Source organism: Xenopus tropicalis, chromosome 1 (genome assembly GCF_000004195.4).
Source record: "Xenopus tropicalis strain Nigerian chromosome 1, UCB_Xtro_10.0, whole genome shotgun sequence".
Taxonomy (NCBI): Eukaryota; Metazoa; Chordata; class Amphibia; order Anura; family Pipidae; genus Xenopus; species Xenopus tropicalis.
In genome coordinates this window covers 110,449,292-110,470,659 of record NC_030677.2, presented here as the reverse complement: position 1 = coordinate 110,470,659, position 21,368 = coordinate 110,449,292, and the positions used below count along the sequence as shown (strand labels likewise).

General features: G+C 34.1%; 1 protein-coding gene across 2 annotated transcripts in view; it reads right to left on the bottom strand.

The window, feature by feature from the left end:
• Nucleotides 1-2,076: 2,076 nt before the first annotated feature.
• cplx1 (complexin 1) overlaps nucleotides 2,077-21,368 on the bottom strand; it is a 123,940-nt gene continuing 104,648 nt past the window's right edge. Inside the window, 2 exon segments of one of the 2 annotated variants that reach the window (NM_001102793.1) lie at nucleotides 2,077-3,580; nucleotides 3,623-5,176. In NM_001102793.1, coding sequence (NP_001096263.1) covers nucleotides 4,982-5,176 — 195 coding nt within the window. In that variant the 3' untranslated portion in view covers nucleotides 2,077-3,580; nucleotides 3,623-4,981. 2 annotated transcript variants of the gene reach the window in all.

Below are 21,368 nucleotides of genomic sequence, written 5' to 3'. Positions count from 1 at the left end.
GTGATAAAGTGTACTGGTCAGCCATAGAATCTTCATTTGCTATTCATTTTTTAATGTCTGAAAAAATCTCTAGTTCAGAACTAAATGGAAACTCTCCTTATCTGTTGTGTCCATTTGTCATTTCTGTGCTAACAAGAGGGTAATAAATCTTAGGTAATAACCTCTTAGTCATTGTCTTTGTAAAATATTTTGTTTTTATAGGATCATCTAGCCTACAACCATAATGCCATAATGTAATTTACTGCTAGTAATTGCTACTAATTAGACACACAATGGAAAGGGATGTAGAAGAAGATTAGAAAAACGGTTGTTTTATATCAAACATGTCACACCAATGAGAAGTGTAACCTTTTAATATGTATTTTACTGTCAGTATATTCCGTTATGTGCTTCTTAATGAAGCATTTTATAATAAATATAGTTGCATAAGTAATCTTGTTGGTACTTAATTATGTCGATATTGGACTATAACAGCATTCTAAAGGGTTTTTAAACACAACCAGCACCAAAGGTCTTGTGGTTCAAATAAATATTAGTGTATTATAATTGCATGTACAACTGACGTTTCGGTCCCTTTTGGAACCTTTTTCAAGGTCCCAAAAGGGACCGAACCGTCGGTTGTACATGCAATTATAATACACTAATATTTATTTGAACCACAAGACCCTTGGTGCTGGTTGTGTTTGATTCGGTATCTATATGGTATTCCGTGCACAGGGGCAGCTACATGGTAGCAATCTTTGGAGTGTGGTGCTGTCGTGTGGACTCTCTTATATATATATATATATATATATGTCCTAGCACTAAAAGGAGTTGGGCAAGAAAGAGTATAAAAAACAATTGCTAGATTTAGAGTTAAGATTTGTGTTATTATTTGAAGTGCATATTTTTGTTCAATGAATGATAAGAATATTCTTGATTACTTCTATGATTACAAATTAAATAACTGGTTCATACACATGGTTTATTAATTACTCCAATATATAGAAAAGAGAGCATTAGCTAGAAAAAAAGTAATGAAATTGTATGAAAAAAAGAAAGCCCAAAAAAACATTATTGCATGGAAAATAAGGGATCACTGGAGCAGAATGTGAAGCCCAAAGCTCCAAGTGTTTTGCACACAATTTCACCTACTCCCTTACAGCTACTGCTGTCATGTAAAACTTTTTTTTGTCTCAGGTATGGTATGCACATTTTTGTGCCAGCAAAAAAGAGAGATGTGTGTAGGCTGCAGATGGGTATTCACATGTTTGTCCTAATACAAGGCTGTCTTGTACTGAGGTGTGAACCTTGCTTCAAATATGACAACATAGGTGCTGCGAAACCACTGGGCACAAATGCTACAGGAAAGTTAACCGAAAAGGCTCATGTATTGACTATTAGCATACCATCAGTTGTCATAAATTACAAAAATAAATCCTGTGATCTACAGTGAAATCTGTAAGATAAGTTCCAAGTTTTAGATAAACTTCATAAATATGGTTTCTTTAAAAAACAAATTGCGCATTAGAGACAATAGAATTTATGTAGATATCTAATGCAAAGATTTTTTTACACACACACACCAGTCCAGTTCCTGATAATAATTAGATTTAAACTGAAAATTCATGTACTTATATACACATTTTTTTTTCAAATTTTACAGTATTGCTATAAGTTCTAAATATTCATTTAAAGCAATATAGACCTTCTACTGCAGTACACCTTTACACAAGTGTTGTTGAACTACATAGCAGCTGTAGTCCAGCAAGATCAGGGATGGAGTGTCAGAGCAAAAGAGCATGCTAAGACATTTTGTTCCCATCAGAGCCAGAGTCAACTTGAATCTTGACCATGACTTTTCACATGATACACCTTTTTCTCATTGAACTGAATCTGGCCCATAGTGCTGGAAGGGATTATTATAATATATATATAATAAGATTTAAAATGCCTTTTTTTTTTTAGCTCTAGAAGATACAAATGGGAATCCAGCTAAAATATATAACACATACCCAAAGGAGTTACACATTTATAAAAAGCATCATCATATATTTAGAAGTATTCCTCATGAAATAACTGAAAACACCACAGAAGAAAAAATCTGAAATCACTTTATTTTTTATTGGCTGTGATTCCATTCGAAAAGAACATATTTTGAATTGATTGATATCATGCAATGGAGGATAGCACAGAAATTACAATGAAATTTACATTCACAAAGCCTCTACATCTTTCTGCTCTTGGTTGGAAGTTCATAGCATGCATTCAGTATGAGCATTTAAATTTATAAAATGATTCTGTGGATCACAAAACTATGGCTGAGCAGGTTAACTTCCTTGTGTGAAAACATTTTGTAAAGACTGATACCCAAACATTTTACTTATGTTGTGCACAAATAACAGAGAAAGAGAGAGGTAACGCATACTAACATGGCGTACACAGAAGACATTACTTTTTGCTCACAACAACATATCGGTAACGTTACAACATCATACCAGTAAGCTGATTGAAGGGAACATATAGAGCAGCATTGGCGTGTGTTACTCTGACACAGAAGGGATAAAACACTAAACTAACATACAGTAAACGTAGACTGAGAAACTCCAGTGCAAATTAATACATGATCTAGTCTCTCTGACACATTTTAATCTTCCTAAATTAATATTGCAGTCTGATTTTATATGGCTTTCTCTAAAGGTAGATGAAAATGGATGATACTCAATGCAACAGTTATTGAATCGTCACCTTCTAAAAACCAGAAGATGATGATTTGTGTTTTCATGGAAACTAGGAAGGCTTGCAACTTAAGCACCCAGACCTGGATTTTCAGTCTGGTATAATATATCGCACCTCTTTCCTAGGTAAAGAAAATGATAATACAAAAGACTACCTCAATTACCTGAGATTAAACACATTAAACAACAAAAAACCACAATAGATGACAGAGATATTCAGATTTACAATGAAAGCAAATGAACCAGTTTTCTCTTTGGTTTTGCTATAAGCCTTGTGTTAAATTTGTTGTTCAAAAAGAATAAATCAGGTATCTCTGTGTATATAAATTTATGACTATATTTATGAAAATCAGTCAATATAAGATATAGCTTATGGTAACTGGCAATAGGGCAAGATTATACTAATTTTAACAGAGGTCTATATTTATTATTATGTTTTAAAATCATTTTAATTGTAATTAGACTTTAGATGGCCTGCTATTACAATGTTCTAATGACAGACAAGACAAAGAGAAAGAAACACACCTCCATATATTGTAAAATAAAGTCTACTTTATGTCAATTGAGAAAGTTGAAAATTAGTGAACTTAGGTGATTTCTTCTTCCCAAATATAATGCAAGAAAGTAAAAAAGAAAACATTTTATTTCAAATTTTTTGTAGAACAAAAGGTGAAATAAAGTGTTGTCACATAGCACATTTTATGGCTATAAAACCCCCTCCCCAGTACTACTAACTCGTGCTGATCATTGATATAGCTTCAGGCAAGGTAGAGGTTTATATAGACGGCTTCCTATTAAAACCTGAAACAGCTTTATAACCCACTGCAAAAATAAATACAAATTTGGCAAAATGTTATATATGTGTATATATATATATATATATATATATATATATATATATACATATATATATGTATATATAACTGTATGGATTAATAATTATGAAAACATTGTGTGAAATATTGGAATTTGAATCTTTTGTTTGCAACCGGACAGCAGTGGGTTAACAAGTCTCTTTAATGGAATGATCACATCAGTATAAGCTACTTTAGCCTTGCTTAATGGGAAAACGTGCACTTCAAGCCAAAAGCTCAGAATGCCAGTGCATCTCAACTCCTAAATTGTTGCTAAATTGGTTATCTAAACGTTTTGTGACCCATGAAAAATGTCAGCAGTATTCTTGTGTATCTAAGGCGTTTTGGTTCACTGGGAATTGATTACACTGGTTCAAACTTAAACTGTTTGCTCTGAGAGAAAATATTCTGTTATTTATATTTTAAAAGAAACTCTATTAGCTCAAGGTTACCACTCAAATAAACAGAATTTCCAAAATATACAAAATAAAGAGTTAACATTTCAGACAGCACTCTAATTATTGCTTTATACGTTCAATATATTTTGTGGAACAGGATTTAGCACTATTTATAATGTAAATTTAGACACTAATCTTAAATTTGTGTTTTTGCAATCATTTAAAATGTTCATCAACACTTAAGAATGTAGAGGCTTTTCATTTGATGATTTGCTGATGGCACAATTGTCTAGCACTGAATAGGTTCAATCATCCTGAAATAAAATACAATATTAAATAGTGTTTCTAAAAACTTTTCGCTTAAATATCTGCCTGCTTGTTTTATACTTACATTCCAGAAATAGCATATATGCCGTTCTAAAATTCATTTTTAAAAAAAAAATTGTTTTCAGTTTTGTAATTAGTTTAATGGAGGCTATTTTTTTTATTAAACTGATTAATGGAGGAGGCTATTTTTCCACCATAAAGTCTTGGATAAAGGTGTTTCACATGGTTCATTTTCTGAATTGTCTCTTTTTATGTATATGAATTCACAGATATATGTCAATTTACAGTGATATGTTGCTTTAATGTAAACTGCAAATAATTTCCTAATTGACCAATAAACGCTACCCTTTGTCTATAGCTAAACTACTGATATTAGTGTAAAAATTATGATTTATTTAAAGATATCTATGTATACAACTGCCAGATCTTAACATACATTATACTATGGCTTATAATAAAATTGCGTAGACTGCAGTTCATAACTTTGACATCCATTTAGAGGTGTCTACTGTATGTGACTATGTACAAAAGGAAAGGAAGAAAGAAAGAGAAGGGACTAGAGTAAGCAAAGTTTAAGAGACGGTAGGGGGGGTAGCATGTGGCAATACTAAAATTTCCCATGAGAGAGTGGGAAATCCATTGCTTCTCTGTTTATTGTTAAAACAGTCTGGCAGTCTACTGTGTCTTATTTCTTGAACATATCTTGAAGTGGACCCGGTAGATATTTAATAACTGTATCTAGAATGCTCTCTTCCTCTTCCTCTTCATCTCCGCAGCCAGCAGGTATTGCCTTCTTTGGACGTGTTAAACTCCCTTCAGATGTTGCTTCCATTGCTGCCTGTGCCTCTGCTTCCTTTTCTTCTTTCTTCTTTATTCCATACTAAGAAAAGAAGTACACATGTTAATTTTTACTGACATGTATTTTCTTTATTTTATAAAATTGCTGACGTGTGTACAGAGCTGTCCTTTTATTGAATTGAGCAGTGGAAAAATCACTATAAACGCATGGATCCCATGTCTGTCATTACATGAATAGTTTTGGCTATATGAATGCTCAGACAGCAACAAAGACAGCCACAAAATACCTTTTGATACTGATATAAATAAATGTTTTGATTTCTATGTTAAAGAACCACATTGGTCTATAGTTCATGCGGTATCATTTTAGGTTCATATGTTCACTTTTTTCATGCTTTTTTCAAGCATTGACTGATACTAGAGTTATACTCTTCGCCTCTAGTAATGTTATTAATTTTAAATATCCTTCTTTACTTCTATAAATGCATATCTATAGTAATACCAAGTTAACAATTATAATACTACATTCTCATTTTATATTATAGTACTACATTATTGTTACTAGTACTAGTGATTAGATATCTATTATGCAGTACAGGTATGGAACCTGTTATCCAGAATGCTTGGGACCCGGGGTTTTCCAGATAAGGGATTTTTCCATAATTTGGATCTCCATAACTTTAGGCTGCCAAAAATCATATGAGTATTGAATAAACCCAATAGGCTTGTTTTGCCTCCAGTAAGGATTAATTATATCTTAGTTGGGATCAAGTACAAGGTACTGTTTCATAATTTCAGAGAAAAAAAAATTTGAATTATTTGCTTATAATGGAGTCTATGGGAGATGGCCTTTACGTAATTCAGAACATTCTGGATTCTGTATAGTATTCTGAAGAACTGCTACCAAGTATTTTTATACATGCAATTGTCATAGAACTAAGCACGGTAATACAAGTATGGAATCTGTTATGTGGAAACCCATTATCCAGAAAGCTCTTAATTATGGGATGACCATCTCTCATAGACTCTATTTTAATCAAATAACCTAAATTTTTATAATAAATTTCCTTTTTCTCTGTAGTAATAAAACAGCACCTTGTATTTGATCCTAACTATGACATGGTTAATGCTTTTAAGATGCAAAGAAGTTCTATTGGCTGTATTTGATGTTAAAATTACTTTTTAGCAGACAATGTATGCAGATATCCCTTGGTTCTGAGCATTCTGGATATCAGGTCCCATACCTGTATATGCATCATTGCAGGCATGTTATGAATATACATTGCAGTTTGGAGCAGTGTTACAGAAGTAAAATCTGAAATGTACAAAAACTATTTCCAGACCTCCAGCACACAGCAGAGAGCTATCTTAACAGAAAAGTAATTAGCAATCTAATTTTGTCATTACAAGCAGTTAGATACTGCTGATAAAAATAGCTGAAGAACCACAAAAGAATTACAATTAGAAAGAGGATCTAAAATGTGAATGGATGTGGAAAAGGCTGGTGTCACTTTAGTTGGGTTAGTTAGAAGAGATGAAACAATATTTCCAAAGATAAAGCATTTGTGAGTGACTGTTTCTGCTAGTTTAAACACTTCTACCACATAAATACAGGAGAACAGGAGCCAAAGTGCATGCATGTTGGGTAATGCTCACAATTAATTATGCTGGTTACGGTGATATACTTATTTGGACCCACCATCTGCTCCTGCAAAAAGCACTAAACATCACTAACTACTGAAAACAAACTACTCCTTTCTATTCAATAGTAAGTAGGCAGCTACTGTATTTAGAAAAGCACAGAATCCACTTTTTTCAGGTTTGACTGAATATATACCACAAAGGGAATGCATATGCAATTAGCTAGATTCAAGGGGTGAGATGACACCATTTTCTGCAGTTATGTGGTTTAAAGCAACTTGAATTTGCCCAAATCTAAATCCTGTGCAAAAAAGCTCAGAATTGGTGCATCCCTAGTCCTATTGTTTATCAACAGTTCTATGTTAACTGCATACTAAGCGATCACAAAACAAAAATACTTTAAGGCACTCAAAAGGGCAGGTGATTACCATTCATTTCATTATAAACAGTAGCAGATGACCACACAGTATTTTGTTTTGTTCTGGTATCACACAATTTTATAAACCTTTGCAAGAAAGATACGTTTTGTGCCTACAAGAAATGGGAGTAAGTGTTGACTGAAGTATCTAGTAGAATTATGTCTAAAGCAACTGGACTTTCTTTTTTAAAAACCCTTCTCCTATCCATTCAATCCTGGTAACCTTTACATGCCATTCCACCCATGGATGACGTCTGTAGAAAGTTCTCTTTTTCTGTGCCTTCTTTCTCTTTACATAATATTAATTAAAGTTAGGTGAAGATATACCAAAATAAATCATATAAATTTACAGACATATAAAAACCTTGGCTTAGAGATCATACAGGTAAGCATGGCTGTAGAAATTAGATACTCTTTAACAGGGTTGGAACTAGGGTTAGGCAGACGAGGCACAACAGTAGTCGAGTGCCTGGCAGTACCCCTTTGGACTGCCAACTCCAAGTTCTATTCCTTCTGTAGGTTGTCACCACTCCCATTCCTCCTCTGGCCCCCAACCCCCCATTATATATGTAGCACAGATAGTGGGGGTAATCAGGAACATATTTTTGTGGGGGTAGTGGAAAGGAGTAGGAGGGAGGGTGATGAGCATTGGGCATGGCGTTCTGGGTCCAGCCTTGGCCAAAAAAAAGTTTAGTTCTTTTAAATTCTTTTAATAAAAGCTGCAACATTTGCACCAGGTCTAGTAACTCATAGAAACCATTCAGCAAGCAGGATTTACTAGTTTCCATTTTGAAAATGGTAACAAAATGGTTGCTCTATGGGTTAATAGATCGTGTCCAAATGTTGCATTTGCAATTTGTATATATGCATATATGTAGTCAACAAGAGAGCAAATTCTTACATTTTAAAGTACAGAAAGTTAACACTTCCTCAAGGTAACATTTATACAAGGAAGCTTGTGTGCAGTATATTAATATCACAACATACACATGGCAAAAGAGCAATGATTTTGCATGAAATACACTGCAAATGCATCACTGTGTTTTGTATTATTAATCTATCCAAGCACAACAAATGTATGTGGCTGACACTGAAAAAATAGAGAAATTACTGCACTTAAAGTTCAAAAGCTTATTGTAGCCTTAGCATAATTTTAACTGATGGCAGGTTTTGTTTCCAATTGTTTTCTAAACTCTCTTCCGGGCAATTTCCAGTTGTCAAGCATTAATATAAAAAAAACAAGAAAAATGCCAAAGGGTTTTTTGCAGCACAGGGTAATCCAAGTGAAATAATCATTAAGACAGCAAATCTTTGAAATAATATTTAAGTGGCAGCTGGTATTTTCCAAGAAAAACATGCACAGAATCTAGGAGGGGGGGTTTAACAGCTATTCTGACAAAAGACTTTTCTATTCCACATTTTTCCCATTTCTAAACATAATTTTCAATATAGTTTCACTAAACCATCTGCATTTTATTCTATGGACCACGAGTATCTTATTTTATATATGCCCAAGAAATTTTCAAGTGTACATATATGGGATTTTTCTTTTGTTGCAGATATTGCAAGGATCCAGAAAGCCACCTACACACATACCTGAGAGACTACATATTTAATTAAAAATCTTTCTCAACAAAAGGTTATTGCAGCAAAAAATGACATCATGCTTCCTTACATTTACCTTAATAAATAACATTTCATATTTTAATGCTATAGGGGTAATAAAGGCGATATGGGCAGTAAAACTACTGAAGTGGGACGGCAAATTTAATTATCATGCTCCAGTCAGTGTGTTAATGGTAGTACATCAGTAACCTGGAAACAATAAAATATTTTGAATTGTGAATTCACAGACCTATAGAACAAGCATGTAATTGTGCTTGCTTGGAATGAAACCCATCACTTTATACTGTTTTTTATTAAGGGGCTGTTCAACTTTAAATTCATTTTAAGTATGACATAGCAATATTCTGAGACAATTTGCAACTGGTCTTTCTTTGTTATTTTTTGTGGTTTTTCAGTTATGCATCTTTTTGTTCAGCAGCTTTCCAGTTTGCAATTTCAGCAGCTATCTGGTTGCTAGGGTCTTGCTTACTATAGCAACCAGGTAGTGGTTTGAATAAGAGACTTGAATATAAATAGGAGCGGGACTGAATCAAAAGATAAGTAATAAGTAACAATAACAACAGCGATGTAGCCTCGCAAAGCAATAGTTCTTTTGGCTGTTGGAGTCAGTGACCCCCACTTAAAAAATGGAAAGAAGCAGAAAAGAAAGAAAATAATTAAGAAAAAAAAAATGAACACCAATTGCAAAGTTGCTTGTAATAAGACATTCTATAATATACTAAAAGATAACTTAAAGGTAAACCACCCCTTTATAAAGTCATTCAACATGATGGCTGTAAGATTGTTGAACTCGTTCATAAACTTTTTTTTTTTGTTCCATCATTGCTATATGATCAAATGTCTTTTATAGAGTACACCGCAAAACTACCAGACTCTGGCTTCTGTACATCTCAGTGTCTACAGTCCTCCTGACAAGTTGTGATTTTAATTGCAGCTTGTCAGTGTCTTTTAACAACTTTCTCTTGGTTTGTAGTACCAATTACTGTCATTCACAAATCTGTCTTGTATGAGCATTAGCATTTGTAAATGAAAAGAAAATGATTTGCAGGTTTCTTATGCCAGACAAGTTGTCCCAAGTCAGTAACCAGACATACATACATACACACACACATAAATGATATTGGTCCCCACATAATAATATATTGTGTTATTGCGGAAGTGGTAGATCTTGACACTGGCTGCCCTGGTTGCAAAATATCTTTGAATTTCAACTGATACAGAATGTTAATTTAAAAAAAAACAAAACACAAATCTGCAGAAATGTAGCTTGTCCTTGTACATACAAAAAAATGTTTTATCTGGGTCTATTCAAACAGAACATCATTACATGTTGACTCAAATAGCTCCAACTGCTAATTGTCCAACAAATATGCTTTACTTTTGTCAGAAAATGGGTTATTACATCAAAGAATCTGTTAATAAAATAGAAAATGGTTGAAAGTAACTTTGCTATGTAAAAGCTGTTAAGGTCATTTAGAAGTCAATGGGAGCTGTCCTAGGCCAATCGTAACAATCTTTATTGGTTTAAAAGTTTTGTGATTTTAGTTTGTAAGCACACAAAAAATTCTTACAAAAAGGAGGATTACAAGCTTTTTTAGATTTGGATCCTTTACTAGTGATGAACAAAATTTTTCGGCAGGCATGGATTTGCGGGCAATTCCCACATTTCGCCATTGGCGTTAATTATTTCGTGAAAGGGGCGCAAAAATTTGCAGCGGAAAAAACTTGGCACATGAGAAAAAATGCAGCTTGTCAAAAAAAATTTTTGTGATTAGTGTTGTCTGTTTTTTCTGCTGTATTTGTTTAATTGACAAAATTAGTAATTCTGCATATTTTCAATGTGAAAATCAATTTATTAAACTATGTGATAAAAACTCTGTTGCAGTGGAGTATGACTGTATCTGCTAGTATTAAACTCAGGGCCTATTCATAAAGCATCTATCAATAAAATGGTTAAGGATTGAAAATAATGCAGATTTTCATACTTTACCTATTTTTTAAAGTTTGAATTTAGTCATAAATATTTTACTTCTTTATAACGTTAAGGCAATTTTAGCTCTTTTTAACCTTATTTGTAATGTAAAACATTACATGACATTCACTTCATCCTAAATAAAGCTTAAAATTGGTAAAAAAAAATCTATTACTTCCTGAGAAGGCAAAGGTAGAGGAGAATTAGCAAATATTCTACTATCCATTGATATAATTAAATGTTAATACTTGCTCTGATTTAATCAGAAGCTTCATAAATATGCAGTTCTAACAGTAACATATGATGTAGTAAACATGACTATTTCCATTCTTTAGGCTAATATCCGACGGAGAGATTAGTCGCTGTGATTTTTAAAAAGCAACAAGTTGCTCGCCAGTACCTAAACCGACGATACTACCTCACTACTACCTCACTATGAGACCCTTTTTTGAGTGATTTTACAAAGGAAGCTTTGCCATTCAAAACTACTGGAATCGCTGAAAGTAAAATCCACTGAGCGGGAAGTCGCTGCAATTTTCCCATTGCACTGAATGTAATTTTTAATTGTGGGCAGGGAATATGACACCTGGATTTGTGGGAAATAGAATCGCTCCATTGTTGAAATCTCTAGTAATCGATTGTTCTAACTAAATCTCCCCATGGGACAATAGCCTTAGGCCTTACATATTACGTATAATAATGTTGCACTAAAGGTCTATAACTAATGTAAATATTCTCAACCGTAATGATGAGTGAATTTATCTGGTTTCACTTCACTGGCAAATTTGCAAAACTTCTGAAAAATTCCTGAAACGCCAAAAATGCAGAATTTCGCAGCGAGTCCATGCCTGCTGAAAAAATTCACTCATCACTACTCAGCAGCAATGTTGAGTGTGAAAAGCTGAAACTGCTGAAACTGTGTTCAGATTCATGATGAATCATGTTACTGAATATGAAGTTGTTTGGTGCATATACTATATTTCACCTTTACCTCTTCTATCTGAGTTTGAGTGCAACATTTCTTGTTTTTCTAAGAAACTGTGAAAGAAACTAGTTGTTGGGAAAACAAAATGTGATACCTGGCATGTTTATGTATGTGAATCTTAAATAAACTCTATCCATTTGTCTCCAGGCAATAAAATTCTGCATTCACATCGAGGTGTGAGTTGCTATTTGTGTCAAAAGTGAATAAAATTGGGTACTTACAATGCATGTTTTGCTCAGTGTAAGGGGAGATTCTGGATTTATTGAACACAAGTTATGCATATTTTGGATCTCTATCCACTCATAAACAGGCGTACTGTTAGCTCTGCTTATATACTTATATATATGCTTATAGTATGTGTCTGTCGTATCTTGAACTGGCACAATCATTTTACCTGATTTTAAATGTAGAAACCACAAATAATAAAATGTCCTACATGTCTACATGTACCTAGTAGAAAACCACAAAAATTATAATGGGTTATGCAAAACAGGTCCAATAAGAAGAACAGTTAAGAGTAGTCTGTTTGAAAGCACGCATTTTCCATTGGTTCAACTGATGAAATAGAGCAAGTACACAAGAAAAAAACTGCAAAAATCATGCAAGAGAATTCAGTATTTAAATAAACTGACTTCATTGATTTAACTAATACAAATCTATGCCAAAGCAAAGTCAGATATAAGTAAAAGCCCTGCAGCATAATCTCCATGATTCTGATTACTCTCTTTTAGCATTTTGTAACTCAGGGAGGAAATAAACATTGCTATCTGCATGCATCATTGCTATCCCTGGGAGGGATATTAGTTCAAATTAATTTTACATTTTGGTTATTTGTATAAAATGTTGCTGCAAGGTTGCTGACCATTATGCTCATGATATAAAGATGATCATTGATCTAAAATACAAAAGCTTTGAAATGTTATTTCTGCAAACTAGTTGAAATAATTGAAACACAAGTTATCTAACCATATCAACCCATTATAATGCCAGAATTACTTGTTTGGGCAGTGACACACAAGGAAATTAGTCACCTGTGATAAATAGCCTCTACCTTGGCCGACTAATCTGCTTCAATTACTTTGCCACAGCTAGAATGCAAATTGATGGTGGGAAAACATACATAGCATGGCTACTCATTAAATAGCTGTGCCGTGTATGTTTCCTCACCAGCAATTTGCATTTTAGCATTTTAGCCAGTTGGAAGAAAACAAGGGACGCTTTGTTGCCCACAGTAGCCATGATTTATCATGAGGGCGACAAAATGCCTTGTGTGTCATAGCCTTTAAAGGAACAGAATGAACACAAATGTTCAAATAAGTCTTGTTGAGTAAATCAGTGCAGTTCTGTATAAAGGCATACATAATTCGTTGGGTTGGAGAAACATTTCTCAATAAGAGCCCAGCCACCCCCACCTTCCGTGTCTTTTTTTTTTTTTCTCAGAATATCACTATTTGCATCATACTAAAAGTAAATTGAAAGGAGAACTACCCCTAGAAGCAGTTTTTTAAATGTGCAATTTTATTAGAGGTGGAGTTGCTATATCTTTGTAAAGCAAATGGAATCAGTAATACATTATGGAGAAGCAGAGTCTAGATCCCAGAGATGTTGTTCAAAACCCTAGTGTGATCATTGAACAAGGTCAAGAGCGTAAGGCGCAAGTAAGCTCTTATGAGGGGCAGGCTGAGGGCAGCATGTGGTATCCCCTTGAACACCCCCTAGTTCAGCATCATGCAGGAGTGCAAGCTTGGGAGTTTAATTGAGCACAAGTCACTATTATGCCCAAGAGTACTGCACTCTGCTTCTTTATTTGCCTGATTATTAATCTGGTCAATGAGCCCTTAAACTGCTAAGCAGAAAACTTAAACTGCTAAGAAGAAAAATGGTTAGAGATGAAAAATGTCATGGGAACATATTACTCCGTTTTTCTAATTATGTAGAATTTTGCATGCCATTAATTCTATAACAATGTTTAGTAACATTGTACTGCTGATTTGTCATTTATTATAATCAAGTATCTTAATTACAGTATGTCCACCCACTAAGAAGTTCCTCTTCTATTGTAATGGATATCTTTGCCATGATAAGTAACAGTCTTTTGTCATTCTTACAAGCACTTGAATTAAGAAGATGTCCTGCTGTAGCTGCAGTTAATAAATCAATATTCTACTTTCTGAATCTCTCTTTTGTAAGATAAATATTTTTCTCTGGCAATACCATTATACAAGAATGGCGTTTTTCTTGTTCTATAGCCACGTTCCTAGTCCCCGGTGGGACAACTAGTGGGTGCACCAGAACCGAGTTTGCTCTCAAATAGTGATGGGTGCACATTGGCACACTCAGTTCTAACCTAATGTTTACAAATTGAATGTCCTCTAAACACTTTGGTATGTATAATCTATATTGTTTATTTACTGTCTTTTATCTTAAATTTATCTTTAAACCTTTAAAACATTCTCCCCAGCAAGTTGCTATTTAAAACACTGTATGAGATACAATAGATCCACATGTAGTTTTTTAGTAATCACTATTTTTGTAGTTGCCCTGTTGTTTTACCTTTTCTGACCATTGCTTGGTGTACACATAACGTAAACTGGCAACAACATATTAGATGATATGAGTGTGGTCCAAAATATCAAACGTACCAGAATCTGGTTTGGTTACAAGAATCATATAATGACTACATAAAAAAGCAAGGTGAAAAGGAAGATTTGAGTCTTATACAACTATTAGATATTCTTATATTATCCAGACTGCTTGAGACTTTTTCTGAATATGGGGTTGTGTGTGTAATTTGTAATGCCAAAACAAAAATCTATTAAAAGCAAGCATTTTAAAAAAAAAATCAATACAATTGTTTTGCCATCAACGTGGATTTATGCTGGGTTAGTCAACATGAATGACAAAGGGACTATCAAAGGAAGAAACAATCAGGCAAAAATAAAGGATCGTTATTTAACATTTTACTTGGATAAAACTCTGCTGGAAATGGCATTTGGCATTTTAAAGCTTTATCCATTCTTGTATTATCTAATATACAACGTAAATACTAATGGGCTAACATACAATTTCATAAATCTACATGGACTTGAACATATTGAAATTTACATTTCACAATTTTATACTGAGCATCCACACAAATAGATTATATATGTACACACTCTGTCATTAATTGGACAAAGTGGGACTCATTACTTACAGTACATAGATCCAAAAATGCACATGTGACATAATCCCTAGAGACCAATCACCAATTAGCTTTGATCAGTCTTGTTGCCATAATGAAAGCAAATGTACCATTAGTTGCTATGGGTTACTGTACTTAGCACGTTTTTTTTTTTTACCTGTTTTAGAAAATGAGCATTTGTGCTCTCTTATGTACTTTAGCTCAAATATCTACCAGCGCAGAGATACATTTGTTAACAAACTAAAATGTATTTCAGCATACAAACACCATTATTCAGTATGCAAGCAAGGTATGGTTAGCAAGAGTGGATTAGTGGATATCATGCTGATCTCTAGTTTTTCTTATAATATGAATACAGCACAAATCAAATATAAAATAATAAAATGTTATGGTTGTTTTATAAAATCTTCCATATTGTGCTTGGTACTCAATCAAAAATAAAGAGCAGAAAATCATGACACACCAGGGGGAACAGTTTATATAAAATGGACAGTGCTGGGTACAGGGAGTAATGCTTTGGAATAATACGGAATAGTTTGAGATTCCTCCAATAGTTAGATCATCTGACAGCTTGAAAGTGAGTCCTAAAACAAATTAGCCCTCTGAAAAATGAATGTTTCAAACCAATTTTGGATCTACTAAAAGCTTTGCTGCAGATGACTTCCAGTATCATAATCCCTCGGCACAACTTGGAATCAGACACAGGCTCATTTTTGGACATTCCGTCATTTCCCTTAATAAACTACTCATGTGTACTTTCTATAGGTGAGAATCTTCACTGAGTGAAAGCCATGGATATTTCAGAAAAACATATATATATATATATATATATATATACTTTTTCCTTTACAGATCCCCTTTAATTATTTATAGTAAATGGGCAATTTTAATACCTTAGAGAGAATATTTTCTTCGGTGCATCTCTGTCATGTTTGGTCTAAAGATGCACACTACAATAATCAGCAGCCTGAAACAGGCTGTTGCTCGAGCATCCAAAATGGCTGTGGACTAAATATATAGAACATCATTCCAAAAAGTCTGACATACAAATAAAAGAATATTGTCATGGTGCTCTGTGCAAGCTGAAACTCTGTTGTATATGTATTTCTGGTGAACGAGTGTCATTATCTTTCTCTTCAAAAACAGTGTCATTATCTTCAATTATCTTCCGCTAGCAGGAATAATCCCCTTGGCAGAGAATGCCATGGTAGCATTCCCTTTCCCCCCTGGTAACAAGAAGCATCAAACTAAGTACCATGGGTATAATAAACTAAAAAAAGATCACTCGCATGTAAAATTCTAGACACAATAACGCAAGGTTAGGAAAATTCTTGGAATATACAAAAAATGAATAGGACAAGCCTACAATGCCAATAAATAAATGATGTTGTGAATCAGAGCTCATCTAATTGGGATAATCTTTGCAGTAAATCCCCAGAATTAGCTTTGGAACCTTCTTCCCTCTTAATGCATTCCCACTCGTCTTTTATAAATTACATATTTTCTAGTTAAACAACTACAATCATTTATTAAAATCCAAAGACTGGTTTCGTTATTTGTATGGTTTAACCCTTCCTTTTGTTCTAAATAATGCAATATGTTATGCAGTAAGACTTCATTTTCTAACTAATTTTTAGTTTCAAACGAAGTTAAATTATTTTTTATTCAATATCAATCTCCCAAAGTGCCAATTAAAAAAACTGTACGTGTATAGGTATAATTTTTTTATTAGGTGGCACACATCTAATTTAGTTATTATTAATGACCTTTTGAATTAAACCGTGATATAGAAACATAGCAGACAGGGCAAAAAGAAATGTATCCATTAATTATAGAAAGCTAATTTGCCAACTTGATCCTTTTTAAAAAATAAAAAACAAAATACAAAAATATAAATACAAATTTTTGCTGTAATTATGAAACCTAAATTCCTTTTTTTAATTAACATATACATATGCATTTTAAAGGCATTTATAACTGCTTTTAGATTGTAAGCTCTTTTGGCCAGGGCCCTCTTCACCTCTTGTATTTGTTATTGGTTGCTTTTTATGTATTTCTGTATGCCCAATGTATAAACCCATTTATTGTACAGAGCTGCAGAATATGTTGGCGCTTTATAAATACATGTTAATAATAATAATAATAATAATATATATTTTTGTGAGCATTCGGTCTAACCCATCAGCTACTATTTTTAAAGTCCTCAGACGAACCTACATTCTGGAGTTGACAGCTGCTACAAATGCTACAGCCGTTATCTGCACACACAAAAAGTAAAAGAAAGATAAAGAAGATTATTTAATAATGTTTTCTTGAAAATTAAGTTGGAAATCTGACTTCAAAATTCATATCGATGTTTTCTTTGGATCCTTTAATGGATACGTTTTGAAACTGTGGGGCTGCCCCCCCAGGAAGCCTGGAAAGTGTTGGATGGGGCAGTCATGGTAAGGTTTGAGGTCAACATCTTACTGTACTATTTTCTAGCTGACCTGTTTAGTCCATAGTAGTGTGATAAAAACAAAGTTTTCATATATCAGTAACCTTGTTATAAGGTAAGTGGATTCTGACCAAGGGGCTGATTTACTAACCCACGAATCCGACCCGAATTGGAAAAGTTCCGACTTGAAAACGAATATTTTGCGACTTTTTCGTATGTTTTGCGATTTTTTCGGATTCTGTACGAATTTTTCGGATCCAATACGATTTTTGCGTAAAAACGCGAGTTTTTCGTATCCATTACGAAAGTTGCGTAAAAAGTTGCGCATTTTGCGTAGCGTTTAAACTTACGCGAAAAATGCGCAACTTTTCGCGTAAGTTTTACATACGAAAAAATCGCAAAGTACCGATCATTACGAAAAAAACGCAATCGGACTCCATTCGACCCGTTCGTGGGTAAGTAAATCAGCCCCCAAGTGTTGCTGCACTGTACCATACAGTAACCCTTCCCAGGCTACATATACTGTATGCTGTACTGCTTTTTTACCTTAAAGACTGTAGATTTTCCTTATAGTAAACATTTTCTAAGTTTTTTTTTAGCCTTTCCGTGCAAGTTATGTGTGGTCACATTTCTTTATTTTAAGAAATGCTTAACCTATGGAATTCTTATGCACTAAAATATACTGCCATTTAAGTAAATAATAAACTATACAGCCCTCTACATGGACCAAGCTTCTTATCTGTGCAACGGCAACAGCTAAGGAGTTTTAAGATTATAATCTTAAGAGGACTCTTCTGCATACATCTCAAAGCCACTCATGAAAGGCAACTACATGCAGAATAGCAGTGGGCTGCACATGTCCTATATATTATACCTGAGAGTGGTCTCAGAGATGAATTTCTTTATGTAGATTGTTTAATACAGTGTGTATTCTTGTTGTGGACATGCTGGCTCCCAACTGCACTAAACTTGTTATTTACAATATTAAAAATAACCTTTAAAATATTGAATAGCATAGCAATTTAAAAAAATATGCTCTATATTCTGAAAACATTGTATGATACTGACATGTTATTTGTTAGCTCCACATATAGCTTGCATCTGTGTCTGTAAACCTTATAGGGCAGAGGCCTTCCTCTTATTTCCCATGACATCTAGTATTTCATCTCTAGTTTAACTGTATAGATATTTTTAATCATTTGCACCTTTTTCCTGCCTGCTATTAAGGGATACCTGTTACAGTTCTAATGCTTATAATTCCGCTTACATAATTAACAATTGCCATGCTTATAAATGCATTTACATTTACTAGGTTAAACAAGGTTGGTTAATCTGGGAAAGAACACATTGCTTGTTTGTTTCCTTTTCAAAACAGCAGGTGGTTGTCATTCTACCATGTCACAAAGCAAAGTCTTTTCAGGTTACATCGGTACTGCTGATTAGTTACTTAGATTTTAGAAACACAAACAAAAGCACTGACATGTAGGTGACAAAATAAAAGAACAAAGTAAATCCTTTAGGATTTTGTGTTGTTTAAGAGATTGGCTTTTTGAAGCAGTTGGAAATCAATATTCAGATTTGATTTAATTTTGTGCAAAGAACACATGCAGAACACAGATGAAAACAACCTCTATAGACTAGTCTTTGAATGCATTCAGACTGCTATTTTTGCACAGGTACTTCTGATAAGGTACTATGATTTTGCACAGGTTTCACTAGTTTTCTAAAGCCAACAAATAAGGGTTTCTAGATAGTATGCCAAAACTGAGAGTCTAAATTATGGTACAACAGGCATCAGCTATACTCAAGAAAAACTTGTACCACCACTTTGGCACAATTGGAGCTAATATTGGGAACTGCAAACAGCATACTGTGGATTTGAATGAAACTTGAATTCTGCATTGTGGGTAGACTACATGTTGATTTAATTTGGTTTTAGAAAATTGCATTTGAATTTGTAGATGTGTCTTTATATTTCATCTCTTTGAACTATTTGCTTAAGAAAAGAAGGGTTATTAGCATGCAGAACGAGAGCCTGTTTTTCTATAATATGCATAAATGTCTTTTACGGTTGTAACAACCAGTGCTTCGCAATGACCCAGGTTTCTCTTCAGTCTGGTTATGAGCAACTGCATATTATGTGGCATTTAGAGTTTCTTCCTTTCCACAAAATGAATTGCTAATGCATTTTGTCTGGTAGCTTGTCAATAGTAGTCGTGGGCAGAGGGCAAAGAGTACCCACAACTTATTCTTTGCAACTCGAGGCACTTTATGGACACACAAGTGATATGCTGCTCATTCACAAGGGTGATTATACCGCTGTGTCTAAAGATTTAATTTTTACGTGTCCAGCCTTGCCCTCATCAAAGCAGGTCCTGTCTAGTAAAGAGTAAGCTGGCATTTCATACATTAATTCATTCACAATTTCCTACTCCTTTTTAAAAGGGAAGTTTTGCTTTTCCTTTTATGCAAGAGCAAGTGTTTCCATGCTGGCAAATCCACACAATTAGGGATATTTCTCCTACAACCTGCTGTTATGCCACTGCCTGTGTACATCTTGTAGAGAATTTGAATAAGCGGAAGTAGGCAAAAGGACATGCTGAAACTCAACTGTGTTTATTACATGCACAACATGTTTAGAGCACAGACTGTGCTTTATCAAGTGCCTAAAAGGAAGAGTGATGAACCATACACCCTGGTTTAGCATTACACAGGGCGCCGTGCTGAGATAGTGGTTCTATTAGCTATTCATATACTCCACAAGCAGCTCAGAAAATACATTTATAGTTTCTTAGGGAACCTACCCATGAGGGACATTTCTAGCTATTTAGTATTGTACAGCATGTAAGACTACTGGTTTGTTAAATACCTGTACCCTAAAGGCAAAAGTAGGGAAATGGTGTGAAGTGAATTAAACAGCATAGATTTGTGCTGCATGATAAATATGCCTATGACTAACAGATAATGATAATAGTAGTAAGACTTTCTGCCATGCACATGACTTGCATATGTGGGGCTCTAAGGGTTTCATTTGAAATATATATAATCATTTATCAAAATAGCTTTAATCAATATTTATCAAAAGCTGTGCCACTTGAATGGTATAGCCCTTTAATAAGGGGTGCTTGTTCTAATCCTTAAACCACTTTTAATACAATACCATTGAGACTTTATAAGAGCTTTAAAGGATAAGGCAATCTTTTTTACAATATTTATTCCAATGATATGTGCATGCTGCTCTTTTGAAAACATTAGGTTTTTATAATAAACTTTTATCTGGATTACCAAACATGGAGCATTTCATATCACAACCACTATGACACCTATGGTTGCCATCTTGGCTTTCTTTCCATAACTATCCCTTCCAGCCATTTGCAGTCCTCTGGGCATGTGCTGACTTTATTATACACCTGAGCCACAGCATTAAAACACTTTTCTTTTGGGTGAATCTGGGAATAGAGCACTGTACATGCTCCAATGCCAGGGCACGGGGGAAGGGGAGGATGTTTAAACTCTGAGGTCACATCAGCGCATGTAGGACCTAAGGGACTTTTTATACCACAGCCTTTGGTCCAGTAGCTTTGGTACTAGCATTCCATAATGTAAATGAAGTGTGAGTACTGAGATTAATATAATGGCAATCATGTCCATAGAAATCATGAGTATAATATCTGAAATACCCAGTTCTACCAGAGACTTATATAGGGAATAATGTACCCTCTGTAAATTATAAGTCATCAAGGACTTTCACAACCATATAATGAGCTCACATCAATGAGCACCGATTATAACTGATCACTAAGTTCCATTAAGAAGAATAGAATTTTCAGCATATTCATGGCTCTGGTGTATTATATTGATATACTATACATCACCTCTTGAGACATTGGAATAAATCAATGCACTCAGTCAAGGAGGAGGTGGGAAACAGAGGGAAGGGACTGGGGCTGAAATAAAAATTTGCTGCTGTATTTGTTCCGATACATGTGAAGAGTATTTATAATGACTGCC